The 15,354-nt window shown below is 42.9% G+C and overlaps 2 protein-coding genes across 2 annotated transcripts in view; both read right to left on the bottom strand.

Moving 5' to 3' along the window:
- Positions 1–3,316: 3,316 nt before the first annotated feature.
- The window catches only part of RAPGEF5 (Rap guanine nucleotide exchange factor 5), a 245,401-nt gene continuing 233,363 nt past the window's right edge, over positions 3,317–15,354 (bottom strand). Inside the window, exons 24-26 of the mRNA XM_069088737.1 lie at positions 13,852–13,916; positions 8,461–8,515; positions 3,317–4,174 (exon numbers count right to left, since the gene is read on the bottom strand). Coding sequence (XP_068944838.1) covers positions 4,056–4,174; positions 8,461–8,515; positions 13,852–13,916 — 239 coding nt within the window. The 3' untranslated portion in view covers positions 3,317–4,055. The remainder of the gene's footprint in view (positions 4,175–8,460; positions 8,516–13,851; positions 13,917–15,354) is intronic.
- Positions 9,930–10,453, bottom strand: LOC138161505 (small ribosomal subunit protein eS17-like). Its single transcript, XM_069088262.1, has one exon. The coding sequence runs from the start codon at positions 10,390–10,392 to the stop codon at positions 9,985–9,987; it is 408 nt and encodes a 135-aa protein (XP_068944363.1). The 5' UTR covers positions 10,393–10,453; the 3' UTR covers positions 9,930–9,984.

The raw sequence follows: 15,354 nt of genomic DNA, 5'->3' as shown, positions 1-15,354 counted from the left end.
TCTCTCTCTCTCTCTCTCTCTCTCTCTCTCTCTCTCTCTCTTTTTCTGTCTCTCCCTCCCCCCCTTCCTTCCTCACTCTCTCATGAATGCACACACACACACACACACACACACACACACACACACGATCTGTTGTGCGATTTCAAAAGACCAAGGTTAGCAATTTACAGCATCTGGTGACAATCCCTATGGTAGCTGATGGATGGACACAGTTCCACATTTTGTGACCTGGGCAGAAACTCTGAGCAATCCCAGCTTTCATTCTATGCCCCACTCAGTTTTTTAACCAAACCATTAGTGCAAGATGGGCCAAATTCTCCCTCTGGACCCGAATGTGACTTTTCCTGCTTAAGCTGTGATTGGGTAAATGGTGTCCCTTGCTAGTCTAGTTTTGGAGAAAAAGACTCCAAATAACCGCCGTGTAATATTTAGCTTTGAGAATCTGTTCCTCAAAGTCACCCCTAGAAGTGCTTGGTGACTATGGTCCAGCAAGTGACATCCAAACTGGCTCTGAGTCTTCAGTCTGCCTGTGAAGAGAAGGTGCTTGGATATTGTTGCTTTCTCAGAGGGTCCATGCTTGGCGTCCTGGGCTGGACTCACTCCTGACATTCTATTTGTTGGAATGCCAGGGAATCCAGGGACACACAAGAGTTGTAGTTCCACCATAACAGGGAGGGTTCACTGGGAAAGGCCCAAGTTTGAGCTGGGAAAAATCCCCTGGACATTTCTGATTTAGGAATGATTTCACGGAACTGCAGAAGAGACTCCAGAGTCTCAGATCCTGGTCCCAATTCCCACTCGGTTTAGGAATCCCTTCTGTAGCAGATGGGCATCTGCTTAATGCTTGAACACCTTAAGGGGAGCTCGCTAGGGATCTGGAGTGACCCCCTTCCCTGGAACTAAGAACCCTATAAATGGAAGACCCTTAGAGGACATCTTGCTCAACACTTTCACTTTAGAGGTAAGGGAGCCAAGACTCAGGGAGGGAATGAGACTCGCCCAGATTGGGAGATTTGGAGATTGATGGGTGGCTTGATTTATTAGAAAGTTCTAGGATGCTGAGCTGGGCTCTGCCATTTTTGTTCTCGGGATGTGGTTATTATCCAAGAAGCTCAGTGAAACTATTGATCTTTTTAGTCTGTTCAGTCCCTTTAGATTAGAATTAAATATCAGAAAAAATCTGGAGGACAAAGGTGAGAAATACCTTATTATCTCTGTGCTGGGTCCCTCCAGCCCTAGGTCTTGAAAGAGGAGCGCCATGACAAAGTCAAGGGCATGGCTGGGAATGGTTCTGTGCCCCAGCAAGTCACCTCTTCCCATTAACTCCATTTCCTTCCCCCCCCCCAATACTACAATGATGTGCACCTGTCAGTGCTCAGAAAAGGTATTTCAATAAGATCTTAGCATGTCTTGAGTTTGGCATGGTGTCTGTCATACCTTAGGAGCCATAAGCACTCAGTACAGTGGCCCAGAGTTTCTCAGAAAAATTCTTCACTAAAGGGAGTATTATGGCTGAAACAGATCAAGTCTATTTATACTTTTAATTGGCAAAATGTAGAGTTTTAGGGTTAAAAAAAATCTGGGTTTCCCCTGGCTTGCTTCTCTCACTTTCGAAATGCCAGTTAAAGTCATATTTGCCGCCTTTTTCTTCCTGATCAAAGAAATCTGAACAAAATATGCCAGATGTTGCCTAAGGTCAGTCACATTTCCCACAGGAAAATAGAGGAAGAGTTGACTGGTCACAAACAAGATTGAGTTCTCCTTAATGCTGGACAATGAAATGGTTCTACTACTGGTCTCCATTGGATCCACCAAGCAGCACCAGGCTCATGAGCACATCTTTCAGACCAATTCAAGAGTGGATCACTATTGTCTCTCATCTATGACTATGAATGATTTCAGACAAAGATGAAATTTATATGCCAGGACAAAGCCATTCTTTTACAGGCCTTCCAAAATTTTTCCACATATTTCTTTGTAAGAATTTCTCTCTCATATTCACATATAACATGTGTTATATAAGGCATTCATGTCGCTCACATGTACACACATGTGTATATTGTGCGTGTGTGTGTAGTCACAGACATGTATGTATTTACTGAGTCCCAGGACACAGGGCTGTAATAATGTTGTCTAGAAATATTTAATATATTTCTAGCAATGAAAATGAATTGATTTTAATGAATTAAAACCAAAGTGTTCCTTAAGGGCAGCCAGATTGTGAGAAGGAACGCAGCTTGAAAGCCTTAGTAATGATACACAAATAACCAAAGGATCCATGATCTCAGCATGGGAACCTCTCAGTGTGAAAATGGCCTCCAAGGATACAAATTGCAATCTGTCTCTACAGATAAGGCCCAAGGAATTACCTGAGGTTTTTATAGGCTAAATGACTTGGGCAAGGTCACAAAATGACCGGATCTGAACCCAACTCCTCCTGATACTAACCTGGCATTTCTTCGTTATGTCACATGGCATTTAAACAGACTGACTGATACAACATGGAGAAGCTGAACTAAGGATCCATGAAATTGCCACTTCTAAATGTGCTACAGAAACTGCAGAAAGTGAAGACAGTGGAAATGAAAAGAGTTGGAATAACTTGGAACTTGGAGAAAATCAAGATAAATGAGAGAGAATTCCTGCTTAGGCAAGGAGGCTGGGCCCAATGGTCCTCCATGGCCTTCCCTACTTGGAGATCCTGTGTGTTTTCAATATTTTGGTGAAGTTATGATAGTTCATCTAAACATCAGGGGGCATGTTTATTTCACTCTAAATCCAGACTTGTTTTCACGCACCAAAATCATAACAGCCCTCATGTTGAGAAGACCTCACCTTTTCTCTCTCTCCTCTCTCACTTGTCCCTAGACTGTTCTGGGAGCAAGCAAGCAGTAATGTCTCATTTTGCAGGCAAGGAAATTACTCCCAGATCCCAAAGTGTGCAAATGACAAGAACTGGTGTCTTTCAAAGACCTCACAAGTGCACACACAAGAGTGGGCTGTCTTTCATTTAGTGTGGAAAGAAAATCCTCAGAAATTATACTGAGTGCAGGTTTTTTTTAAAAGGCAATCATTAACAATGCTGCCCTTATGGGAGATGCAATTTGGCATAATTTGCCTAATTGGTCCAAATAATTTTCATTAAATTAGCCAGCTGTGCAGAAAATAACTTCATCCCTAAGTGTGGATCTTTAAATGATCACAGGTTTTTTAAAAAGTGGGTGTCTGGAAATCGCAAGCTTCAAATGTAAGCAGGCATGGTGGGGATTACTCTTCCCAGGTTTGCCTTAACATTTATGTGTATACACACATGTGCTTTCATTGCTATGCTCATGGAGAAACCACCATTGAGTCAGAAAAGGGACAAATGATGTGACTTTTTTTTCAAGGTCTTGGAAAAAAGCAATTTTGTTGGGCTGGACCAATGTGGGAATTCCAGGCACCAATGCAGATTCCCATCTGGTCTGTGAATTCTAGTCTTAACCAGGGGCCCTGTGAGGGGAAGGGATTTGCCCAGGGTCACACAGTTAGGATGGGTCAGTGATGGGACTGGAACGCAGGCCTTCCTAACTCTGAGGTCAGGCCTCTAGCTATGACACCAGGCTGCCTCTCAAGCAACCTGGTGTGATCTGTTGAGAAGCGCATTCCACGGTACTGAGGAAATTTCCATCCCCGCCCACGTCCCATGCTTTCTGCTTGAAATGTTTTGTCCTAATAGGACATGACATGGCGCGGCATACAGTTATTCTAACACTGGCATACAAGTGAAAGTGGAAAGCTTTGGGACCAGTGACACTGTCATGAGGAACTCGGCTGCTCCAGTTCCAGTCGGCTGCTCCCTCTTCCTCTCCAGGCTCCCCCGGGAGAGCCCTGGTGCCTCTCTCCTCTTGGAAGGTTGACACCAGCTCCTTCTCATGCCGGCTGACTTTCCCACAGGCATCTAGGGAGTGACTGATAAAACTCAGCAAATCCATCTTCAGGAGGAAAGCCACTTCATCCAAAGTGCTGCCATCCCCAGGGTCCGCCCGCCAGGCTGCCACAGCGTGAGTGTGTGCTCACGCCCTCGGCTCCAGCCGGTGGGAAAGTTCAAACAGCACCTGCTGGTTGTCGATGACATGCAGGTGGTGCACATAGGATCTGAGGTCCTGGTGTTCTTTTGGAGACACTTCTCCTCCTAATCTCCAAGAGAGGGGTGAGGGGAAGGAAAAGAAACAAAGATTAGAATCCTAAGAGCTCTGGAAATCTCTCTGGGTGATGGCAAAAGCATCAATTATAGGCTCATAGATTCAATCCTCTCATTTTACATGTGAGGAAATTGAGGCAGATGAGAGGAAATGACTTGCCCAGGGTCACCAAACCAGCAAGTGTCTAAAGCAGGATTTGAACTCAGATCTTTTTGCCTCTAAGCCCTGCACTCTCTCTCTGCTATATTTGCTGGCAGGTGTGAGCTCAATCATTGGTAAGACTATCTCTCTCTAAATGGGGGATTGCTGACTCAGTTTAGAGAGGACTCTTTCCTTCCTTGGTTGTGTGGAGTCAATGGGCTGGGCAAAATCCAACGATGTCTAGGGTTGGGGTGGGGGTGGAGATGAGCATCGGTGCTACACAAAGGAAAAGGGCCCTGGACTCCAGGCTTGGAATCCCTTGGATCCTCTTCTGCCATCATCTGTACACATACATATGTACATAGACACATACAGTGTATTTATTAAATAGCTACTTTGTGCAAGATTTTACATCCATATACCATATATCTATAACGTGTGTGTGTGAAGCCAGGAAAAGCTGTATATAGATCAATAATGAACAAAGCCTCACTGGATCTTGTATTAAAACTAGAACTTTGAGATTGGTCCAGCCGCTTCATTTTATAGATAAAAAACTGGGGCTAAAAGAATGGAAGGGACTTGGCTAAGGTCACAAGCTAGTGTGTACATGGATGATAATGGCATGACTTGTCTATGCGCATATATTTGCTGTTGTTTAGTCCATTAGTCATGTCTGACTCTTCATGACCCCACTGGGGACTTTCATGGCAAAGATGCTAGACTGGTTTGCTATTTCCTTCTCCAGCTCATTTTACAGATAAGGAAACTGAGGCAAACAGGGTTAAGTAACTTGCTGAGAGTCAAACAGCTACCAAGTTTCTAAGATCAGATTTGAAATAAGGACCAGGGCTCTACCCACTGTGCTCCCTCGCTACTAACATACACATACCCTAACACATGTATAGATATGTCATGCCATTTTTATATATACCATGCAGAGATCATATATATATATATATATAAAATATAGCCTTAGAATATAATTATATTATATACAATTATATACTTATTAACCTAGGTATGTGTGTGCATACATATACATATATACACATTATCTATATAGCTAGCTATGGAAATGTCCATGGTGCTGGTCTGGCATCCTAGCTCCTTCCTAATACTGACAGTGAAGAACATGGGATTTAGGGAAAAAGTGAGAAACTCAGACTTGGGGACTGAGTCTTGACCTTCCAGAAAAGAAAAGCCAGTGTGAGCTGTCTGTGTGAAGATTTCTGCCAGCTGGTACCTGGAAATTATTATTATTATTTTTAATGTTATTCCATTCTGTTTGGGTAAATACCCCCATTTAAAGAAAGGAATGTTGGAACTGTAATATTGGGGAGGTGACAATTTGGGGCTTGAAGTTCACAAATGACTTCTAATTCTTTTCTTTGTTGGAAACAAAACTTCATGGGAACAGCAACAAAAAGGACTAATGTACAGAATGAAAGTGATTCACAATCCCTCTTGTTTTGACAATAACAAATAGTGAAATTACTGTGGAAATGAAGCAAATGTCTGGGTAGAGTTTGGAGATTTTCTCCATGGACTCAAAGGAAGAAAATATGATGCTAAAAAGAGAATTTCGTTATTATTTTCTAACCCTTGGAGACATCCGAGGCTGGTATGCTTCATTTATAAACAGGGGCTTCTGGCCAACCATGTATCATGTTTCATTTCCTTCTGCCTTTTTTTCCATAGTCCCCTTAGTCAGACTCAAATAGCCAAAGAGAAAAAACGATCCCTGTTGTTAAAGACTAAATAACTAAGCCTAATAGAAAAGAAGCCTGCCTATCATTCTCTAATAAATATTCAGTAAATTTGCTTCACATCCACATGAATTTAGCTGGGGGCGGGGGAGCTGTTCCTTTGGGAATATTTGCATGAGCTGCTTCTAAAATGTCAATTTCAGAGTAGAACCGAGCGTTACCGTGGCGATTACATTCATGTAATCCAGGCCACTCGATTGTCTGATAAAACGCTGGTGAAAAACATGGAATTATAATGGCAATAATTACCACAAAACCAAATTTGATATTCTGAATGCTAATGTTAGCTCTTTGAGGGGGCCATTATTTTAGTTTGGTCTTTGAATCCCCAAGTACCTAGCATATTATCTGGTGCAGAGTAGATGTTCCATTTAAAACACACACACACACACACACACACACACACACACACACACAATACTTATGTAAATAATTGCAATAGGATTCGAGATGGAATAGGTGTGAGAGACTATCTAAGCAGTGCTTCTTAAAAGGGGGTTTGTACCCTTTGGTTTTTAAAAAAACATTTTGATACCTGTATTTTAATGTAATTGGCTGCCTTAGTAATCCTGTGGATTTTGTTTTATTTTAAAGCCATAACCTTTAGAAAGGCCCATAGGCTTCACCAAAGGGGTGAAAAGGGGTCCAGGACACAAAAGGTTAAAAACCCATGATCTAATATAATCTTCATATTTTGTACATGAGTAAACTGAGGTCCAGAGAACTCAAGTGACTTCCTCAAGGTGAGGTGAGAGGGAGAGCTGGGCTTTGAAACCTGGGCTAAGCCTTTTTATTTACTGATGTGGCTTAGAAAGGGCAAATGACTTGCCCAGTCACACAGGTGCAGAGGGACCAGGCTGGAATTAGAGACCAATGATTCTACCTTCAGAACAAGTGCTCTCTGCCCACAATACCCTCACATCTCTTGTTGAAAGAGATTTCAATAAACCAACCAGCTGAGGGGGAGGGGAAAGGAGGAAGAATATCTTTATCCACATTCACATATATAAACATACAATTTTATATACATATGTACATGTACACACATGTGTTTCTGTCTGTCCATCTATCTATTCATCCATCTGTCTGTCTGTCTGTCTCTCTCTCTATTTATCTATCTACCTACCAACCTACCTATCTATCTACCTACCTATGCCAAAAGGACCCAGGTCACACTGCTATAAAGTATCTGATGAGCATTAAAATCTCAGGTTTTCTGACCTCCAAGCCCAGCCCACTCTCTCTGCCAGGATTTCTAAGCTTAACTCTGTAGGAAGCAAAGTATTTTAGAAGGCACATATAAGGAGGGAGGGCAACCCTGAAACATCTGCTACTATAAGAGAAGGTTCAACATTTTGCTTTTCTGTTCTTTTTCAATCACCTTCCTCAGAGGAATCCAAGCTACATTACAGTTACAACGCATGGTGCCTTCTCTCACTGACCCCTTTGGTATTTCAATGGGTCCATAATCCCATCCAAGGAGACACATATTACAATAGCACCCTCCCCATCCATTTTCCTTCTCAGCTTTTCTTGGTCATGGCTATCTGTAAATGCTCCTTAAAGGGTCTCCCCAGGACCCACTTAGCACAGTGCCTGGCACAAAGGAATCACTCAATAACTGCTTGTTGACTGCCTGAGTGGTTGGCTGGTGGCCTGCCTCTCTCAGTGGGTGCTACTGCACTCCCCAAACTGTCCATCTGTTACCCACATATTTGCTACTTGACAATGCCATCTCCTTTTCTCATCATGCAGGGCTTGGAGGATGCTTTTCTGCCCTTTTGTGCATGAAAGTTGTTGCTAATATGTTCACCTGCCCCCATTCTATATATCCCTCCAGTGTCCTTGGAGTCACTTGCAATTTGGATTCTGGGGAGATTACACTGTTCCTTCAATTTCACATAGCATTAGAAGGAAACTGAAGTTAAAAAAAAACAAAGAAACCATGGGGTTTGGGGTTAGACTGTAGCTTGGGATCATTCACTGGAAGTGGAGCCTGTTTGCTTTGCCTTCCTTAACTCTGGGCCCAGTGGAATGGTTTTGTTCAGTGCTTGCCCTGCTACGTGTACTGATGGGCTGTCCATTTGTCAGCACTCAAGCACAGGGGGGCTGCCAATCCACCTGCATCCCATAATCTGGGTCTGGACACACTTTCATTGATTAGAATAGACCAGCCAGGAAGAATAAGAAATGGAGAGATGAAAAGGAGGAACAGACACGGGCTACTGCCCTACCCCCTCCTTCTACCTCACATTGTCTAAATGGGGCCAAGCTCCCCATCACTGCCAGATACACATTTCACGCCCACCACATAGAACCCGGGAAAACAGAATCTTGCATGGTCGGGCAAGACCAGGATCACTCACCAAACTGGTTATTCCTGCAGTGTCTCAAGGACCGGACGGTATCTGCAATCATGTGCTGAGAAAACAAAGGAAAATTATATGAATGAAGGTCCAAATACTTCACCTACTCCAGAAATCATTGGCTACATGTTTGGCCCTGGACTGGCACCAAGGAGAAAGAGACAAAACCATACCCACCCCAAACACCCAGTCCCTGGCCTCAAGGAGCTAAGATTCTATGGTGGGGGGGGGGGGGGGAGAGGGAGAGAGAGAGGGATATAGAGAGCAAGAAGGACCAAGGGGAGACTGAGTCAAGCCTTGACCTATATCCTTCTGCCATGGGAACAATGTTCTGGCCAGCTGATCACCCCTTCCTCAGTGTTAGAGAATCCTAGGATTCCAGAACTGAAAAGCACAGGAAGATAACTCCCTCCACCACCATCCAGCCAGCAATGAGTTAACAGAAGAGCTTCCAATGCCACTTTCTTCACATTACCCTTCTTATGGGACTCTAGTGTTCCCTACTGCCTTGTACAGCCAATGCTACCTTCCCAACTGACCAAGAATTATACGTTTTTTCTGTTTTTCTTTTTTTTTGCTTTCTTCATCAATATGCCAAGTACAGAATTGTGGACACAGAAGACTATCAGTTCAAAGACCTTTCAGAAAAAGCAGGGGTGTAGACAAAACTCTGTTGGGTTTGTGCGGATAGATCCAACTAGAAGCACTCACAGGAGTAGCCCCAATAACAGGAAGAGTAATAGATGAGACATCCAGAAGATCCCAGGAGACAAATTCCAGGAAAGGAACCGGGAATCACAATACCAGGGGCACCAGCTGGCTAGCAAGACAAACTCGGGATCTAGATGCAAGGAGGCAAATTTAACCTCCTGAGCATCACCGAGACTTAATGCAACAAGACCCAGAATTGTAATGGAGTTTGGAAAGGGCGACTAATTCAAAGAAGCAAAATGGGTAAAAAGTTCCTGGCCAGAGAAGCAAGAAGTATTTTATATTATGAAGATAAAATCACGTGTCGAAATCTAGGAAACACGGGGGGATACAGCGTGGGTAAAGAGCAGGGGAGATAAACAGAAATGAGGCTATAGAGAGTGCGCGGCAGACCCCTTGGACAGAAAGGACTAGATGAGCCGGCATGACAGAGTAGTACCAGCTGACTTTAATTACTCAGACATACACGCCCGGGAGCACCTTCTCTTGGACAAAAGCAGGCTAGGAAATTGGCTCTTGACTTGCCTTACTGGCGACTTCAGCCTTTAAAAGGGTGAGGTAACAAAAAGGAGAAATCCTATTTGGGGGTCTGGTTCTCACTACTAATGAGGAGAATTGGTTGATGGGGTGGAGAAGATGGCAGCTCTTATTTTCATTGTTTTAAAATTATTTTAACATTATAAGCAATTGTTAGTTTCTTATTCCTCAATCATGGATGATCATGTGGAAGGAGGAGCCAGATGTAGCTTAGACTATACTTTTTTTTTCAATGGGGAGTTCTCAAGTTTATTGGAAAGAAGGCAAAAGTAAATATTAAACAGCTCCTTTTGGTGTTTTGAAGTTCATCCCAACTGTGGGCTGGGTAACTTGCAGGTTGGACAAACTACCAAAGTCCAGGAGTTTCAACATTTCTTTGGTATCAGGGTCCACTTCAATGATTTCCTGATCCAAAGCAGAGACCTCAGGGACGTAGTTATCCCTCCTTTCTCTTTCTTCTTCCTGCAGTTTGATGGAGATACCTCTCACAGGGCCTCTCTGGATCCGCTTCATCAGATGAGTAACATATCCCACGATCTTGTTGCGGAGCTTCTTGCTGGGGATGATGGCGATCTCCTCGCACACGCGCTTGTTGGTGTGGAAGTCATTGCCTAGGCAGGTGTAGTACTTCTCAATGATGACTCGCGCCGCCTTCTTCATGGTCTTGGTACGAACGCAACCCATGTTGGCTCCGGAGGGTGAAGGGACTAGACTATACTTCTAAAAGAAGCTGGCCCTGACTCCTATCTGTAAGTATATTATTCAGTTTCCTTCCTTCAACTGACTGGTTTTCCCATGCAAGGTTTCCTCTTTTCTTCAGCTATGGCGCCAGGCTGATGAATATCTTAGATTGCCTTATGGCATAGCACTGTCTGAGGTGCTGGAAATCTGAATCCAGATTGCTATCTTGAGGTTTCCTCAAGGAGTAGGGTAGAGAAGGAGGAGATAGGAGAAAAGATGATGCTTTGAATGTTGGAGAATGAGAAAGAAATGGAAAAAGAAAGCCTTGTTCCACCTTCATTATCTAATAAGAGGAAATTTCAGTTTAACTCTAGTTTGGAGGTATGGGATGCTGCCACCACAGTGTCAGTAGAATAGAATAGAGTGGCAGACCGCTGATGCAAGAGAAGCCCAGCTGGCCAATCCTGAGACTTGGGAGGCATTTGAATTCAGGTGCTGGCTTATGTGATTCTGGCAGCCCCTCAAAATGATCTAGGCAGCATTAGGAAGGAGCTGCAGAATTATGGCTGTATATGTTACCTTCAAGCCAGAGCTAAAAGTCATAACTGGAAAGAAAGCACTAATAAATTCAATTGTGAAGATCCTTTCTGTCTTTCTTTTGGGAAGGATGTTAGCTCACAACCCTGTGGCCTGCTGAGACCTGCCATGGCCTTAAAATACTGTCTGAAGCTAGGTCTCTTTGAAGTTAAAGTCACACATAATTTGGAAATTCCTGCCCATTGTCTTTTATTCATGGCAGTAATGACTATAATAAATAGAGGATGATTTACTCCCAAAGAGCAAGGAGTTTGAGTTAGTGAGAGGAATACTTACATAAGCCTCAGGAAGAGATGGGGCCTAGTTTGTCTGTTTCCTGGGTCAGGGAATAATGATTTCATGAAGGGGAAAGAAGAGAAGAAGAGAGAGGATTGGAAGGAAGAGGAAGATGATGAAAGGAGGAGGAGAGAAGAGAGCCAGCTGGAGGGAAGGATTCTGAAGGTCTTTGCTTGTCACATGGAGATTTATTAAGAGGAACAAATGTATCTTTTCAAACTCATTGGGATAGCTCTTTTTAAAACATCTTCATCTTTTGGAGACCTGCTCTAAACAAATCAGATCCTTTCTGAAATCTAAGGCAGGCTCAACCATTGTAAAGTGCTGAACATTTGCTTTAGAATATGTAAGCTCCTGGGTAATAGCCTACTGCACCAGATAAATTAAATTGATGATGGAGTTTTGAAAGTGTTTCTCCATGCCCCTTAGAGTGCGCTAGGAGCCACATATATGGGTCTGACAGTCACTCATTTGAAAGAGTTGACGAATAATTTTGCGTTTTAAATGAACCCAGCTTTGTATGTCTCTTTGTAGCCTGGTTTTTATGATGCCCTGTTGATTATACCTATGATTTAGTTGAGGCAAAGACTGGGTTACTAATGTGGTACCTAATTATTGCATAATGCCACCAGGAAAGTATATTTGTTTTATGACATGGTTTTCAGAGAGGCTTTGTGAAAAGCAAACACACAAATGAAAAACCAGAGATGGTTTGTGTACAAACATTGTGAGGTAGTTGGCCAAGTGGAAAGAATGCTGCTCATAGCTTTGCATCTGGGCTTTGATGCGTGTTATGGGCAAGTCAGTCACCCAAACAAAGCCTCAGTTTCTTCATTTGTAAAATGGGGACAGTTACTGAGCAGCACTGTAGTGGATAAAAGGGTGGGTCTTAGGAAAACTGTGGTTTAAGCCCCACCTCTGCTATAAATTATCTGTGTGACTATGACTTTCAGCCTCTTTTCTCATTCATAAAAAGGAGATGCTAATAATCAGTGAGAGGTAGTGTAAAATATGGGATAGGAGGGCAGACCCTGGAGTCAGAAGGACCTGAGCCCTCTGATGCACTGACTGTGTGTCTCTGAGAAACTCTCTAAGATGATAAGTTACAGGTGAGTGGCTGACCTACATCAGAGGATGTAGTTTCCATAATGAGAGCCCCCCAAGAAGGTATGGACCAAAACAAAAATCCCACCATAATAAGCATGCCACATTCTTTAAAGATTGTGAGGAAGACTAAAGGGAAGCTCAAAACTCTCGAGCAGGAATTCATAGCCTTTTTTGTGTTGTAGATAACTTTGGTCATCATGGGAAGCCTATGGGCCCCTTATCAGAATCACGTTTTTAAATGATTGATGGAAATGTTAAATTTAAGATAGAGGTTGTTGAAAATCAAGATGTCCTTTTTTTCCCATCCAAGTTCACAGACCCCTGGGGGCCCATCATTAGTAATCCCTGCTGTTCAGAAATGTTCCCTTATTGGGCAAATGGCATAAAGGCATTTCGTACCAAATTTCCCTTTTTTCTCACCAGAAAATAAGAAAAGAGTTTCTGAGAGGCTTGGCCTGTTTCTAAAGGAAAAAAGAATATGTATCTTGGAAATTCTGATCCTGAGAAAATCCTCCGAATTCCCATTACTAAGCCCAGACTTGCCCAGGCTCCTACCACTACCAAGTGTTTGAGGCAGGATTTGAACCCACATATTCCTGATTCTAGGACCAGCGTCCTATCCATTCCACCATGTTGGCTCTTGTCTATTACATTGTCTGGAGGCCTGGACCCCTCTTCACACAGTGAGTGCCTCACTGATGACAAGTCACTTTGGGAATTAAGAGAATGCATTCACTGTACAGACCAGCCTATTTCCTAATTTGTTTTAAAGAATTAAGGATGAACCTTAATAATTAGCCTGGAAGACCAGTCTTGAAACATATCACAGGAGATGTGCTGATTAGGTCTGGGTGGCAAAATTCTAAGTTATAGCTCTGGAGTCTTGCGCATAGTAGGTGTTAAATGAATGAATGAATGAAAGCTCCCCAGCCTTCATTGACAAAGAAGCAGGAGAATTTAAGGGAGGCACTCATTTCCTCCCTTCTCCCAGGTCCCTCCTTGAGAGCTGTGCAGAGGATGATCATTCTCCCCTGAAGGTGACAAGAGCCTCCCTTGTGGGGAACTACATAAATGCACACAGGATCAGTTTAACTGTTAGGGACTTTTTTTTTTGGGGGGGGGGAGAGAAGGGATGTTTATAAAGCACTGAAAGTGTGTGTTTCCTATCTTATCCCCCCAAGAATTTACCATTTTATTTCTAGCTCAATAATACCAAAGCTAAACCACATCGATTCCATTTTTGTGAATCAAAAGCCACCCTAATATTAGTGGGCTCTCATAGCTAGATCTGCTGCTGAACGGGTTTTGAACTGAATGCCATTTTATGGGTAGCCCAGAAAGTCTGGGGCCCAGGTCCAAGGATTCACCAGGCACTGAATGAAAAGCAATCCCACAGCCTGAGTCCAGGAGCCTAGAAAGGAAAGCAGACACTGGTCCCCAAAGTGGGAAAGATTTTTGGTTTTGTTTTGGGGATTTACGTACCAGCTTTTCAAAATTGACGAGGTTATCCAAGAAAGTTTTATTTCCTTCATGGATGAATGTCACATCTGAAATTCAAAAGAAAATTACATACAGATGAGATCAGAAGGGAAAAGATATTAGAACTCTTGGCATAGGAAAACATATATTAGAAATGCTCAGCATTTAAGGAGCATGTATGCAACATTCTATCGAATCTGGGAATTGAAGAAATGCTATGTATTTCAATTCAACAAGGATTTATTAAATTCCAGCTAGGTGGTGCCATAGTGCATAAAGTGGTGGGCCTGAGATCAGGAAGACCTGAGTTCAAATCCAGCCTCAGACACTTACTAGCTGTGTGGCCCTGGGCAAGTCACTTAAGCTTTTCTTGCCTTGGTTTCCTCATCTGTAAAATGGAAATAATAATCGCACCATCCTTGAAATGTTGTTGGGGGAATCAAATCAGATAATTATAAAATATTTAGCACAGTGTATGATACATAATAAGTACCATATAAATGTTAACTATCTTCATCATCATCATCATCATCATCATCATTGTTGTAGAGCTGGTGGTGTCTGAACTGAGCTCTGAAAGGAGCTAGAGATTATAAGAGGAAGAATGGAGAGAGGCGTGCCTTCCAGAAATAGGGCACAGTCTTCCCCTCTTGGGCATGGAGACTGGAGATGGCACAGCATGTGTGAGAAACAGCAAGAAAGCCAACAGGGTTCAGAAATGGTGTAGAAAGCACAAGAAGACTGGAACACAGAATAGCAACTATATCATTTGGGCTGGAAAGTAGAGGGCATATCGTACTGAAGAACTGGATGTGTCAATAGCCCTGAGAATCCAAGCTGGAGGGACCTCAGAGAGCCTTTGCTCTGAGATGCAGCTGAACACAAATGCCCTCCACAGCACAGTCAAGGAGTGATTGACCAGTCTTTACTTGAAGGTCACTAAGCAAGAGCAAGCCTCCATTCCACTTTGAAAGGGTTCTTCTCAGCCTCTCATCGCTCCCACTCTTTTCCTCCATAGTCAAAATGACCAAATCAAATCCTTTTATCTGATAGCCCTTAGTATATTTAAAGATGGCCCTAATGTTCTGCTCCCCGCTCCCCACTCTCAGCCTTTTCTCCTCTGGGCTAAATGCCCTACTTCCTGTACCTCATCTTCATATGACAGTAGCTCTGAGTCCTTTATGATCCTGCTGGCATTTCTCTAGAAAAGCTTCTTGCTTTATTAATACAAAATATGGTACCTGGACCTACACCAAACTCTGTGTGTGCCTGACTAAGGCAGAAGACAGATGTACTATCACCTTATTCCTAGAACTGAAGCCTCTCAAAGAAGCCTAACGTCTCATTAGCTTTCTTGGCCACCACTTCACATTGTTGATTCATTTAGCTTTTGGTCCACTCTAGCCCCCAGATTTTTTTCAGATTAACTAGTTTAATAATTTTTCCTCATTTTATACTAGCTAATTTCTCAAACCTAAGCCTAAGACTTAATATTTTTCCCCCTTA

The sequence above is a fragment of the Petaurus breviceps genome, unplaced genomic scaffold (assembly GCF_028583685.1).
Source record: "Petaurus breviceps papuanus isolate PSGF00001 unplaced genomic scaffold, PetGlider_PUasm1.0 185, whole genome shotgun sequence".
Classification (NCBI taxonomy): domain Eukaryota; kingdom Metazoa; phylum Chordata; class Mammalia; order Diprotodontia; family Petauridae; genus Petaurus; species Petaurus breviceps.
The sequence above is the reverse complement of the archived record's forward strand: the minus strand, read 5'-3'. Positions and strand labels throughout refer to the sequence as shown.

Bases quoted from the DNA above. Each gene is read 5' to 3' on its own strand.
- LOC138161505 (XM_069088262.1), bottom strand. From the start codon at position 10,392: ATGGGTTGCGTTCGTACCAAGACCATGAAGAAGGCGGCGCGAGTCATC.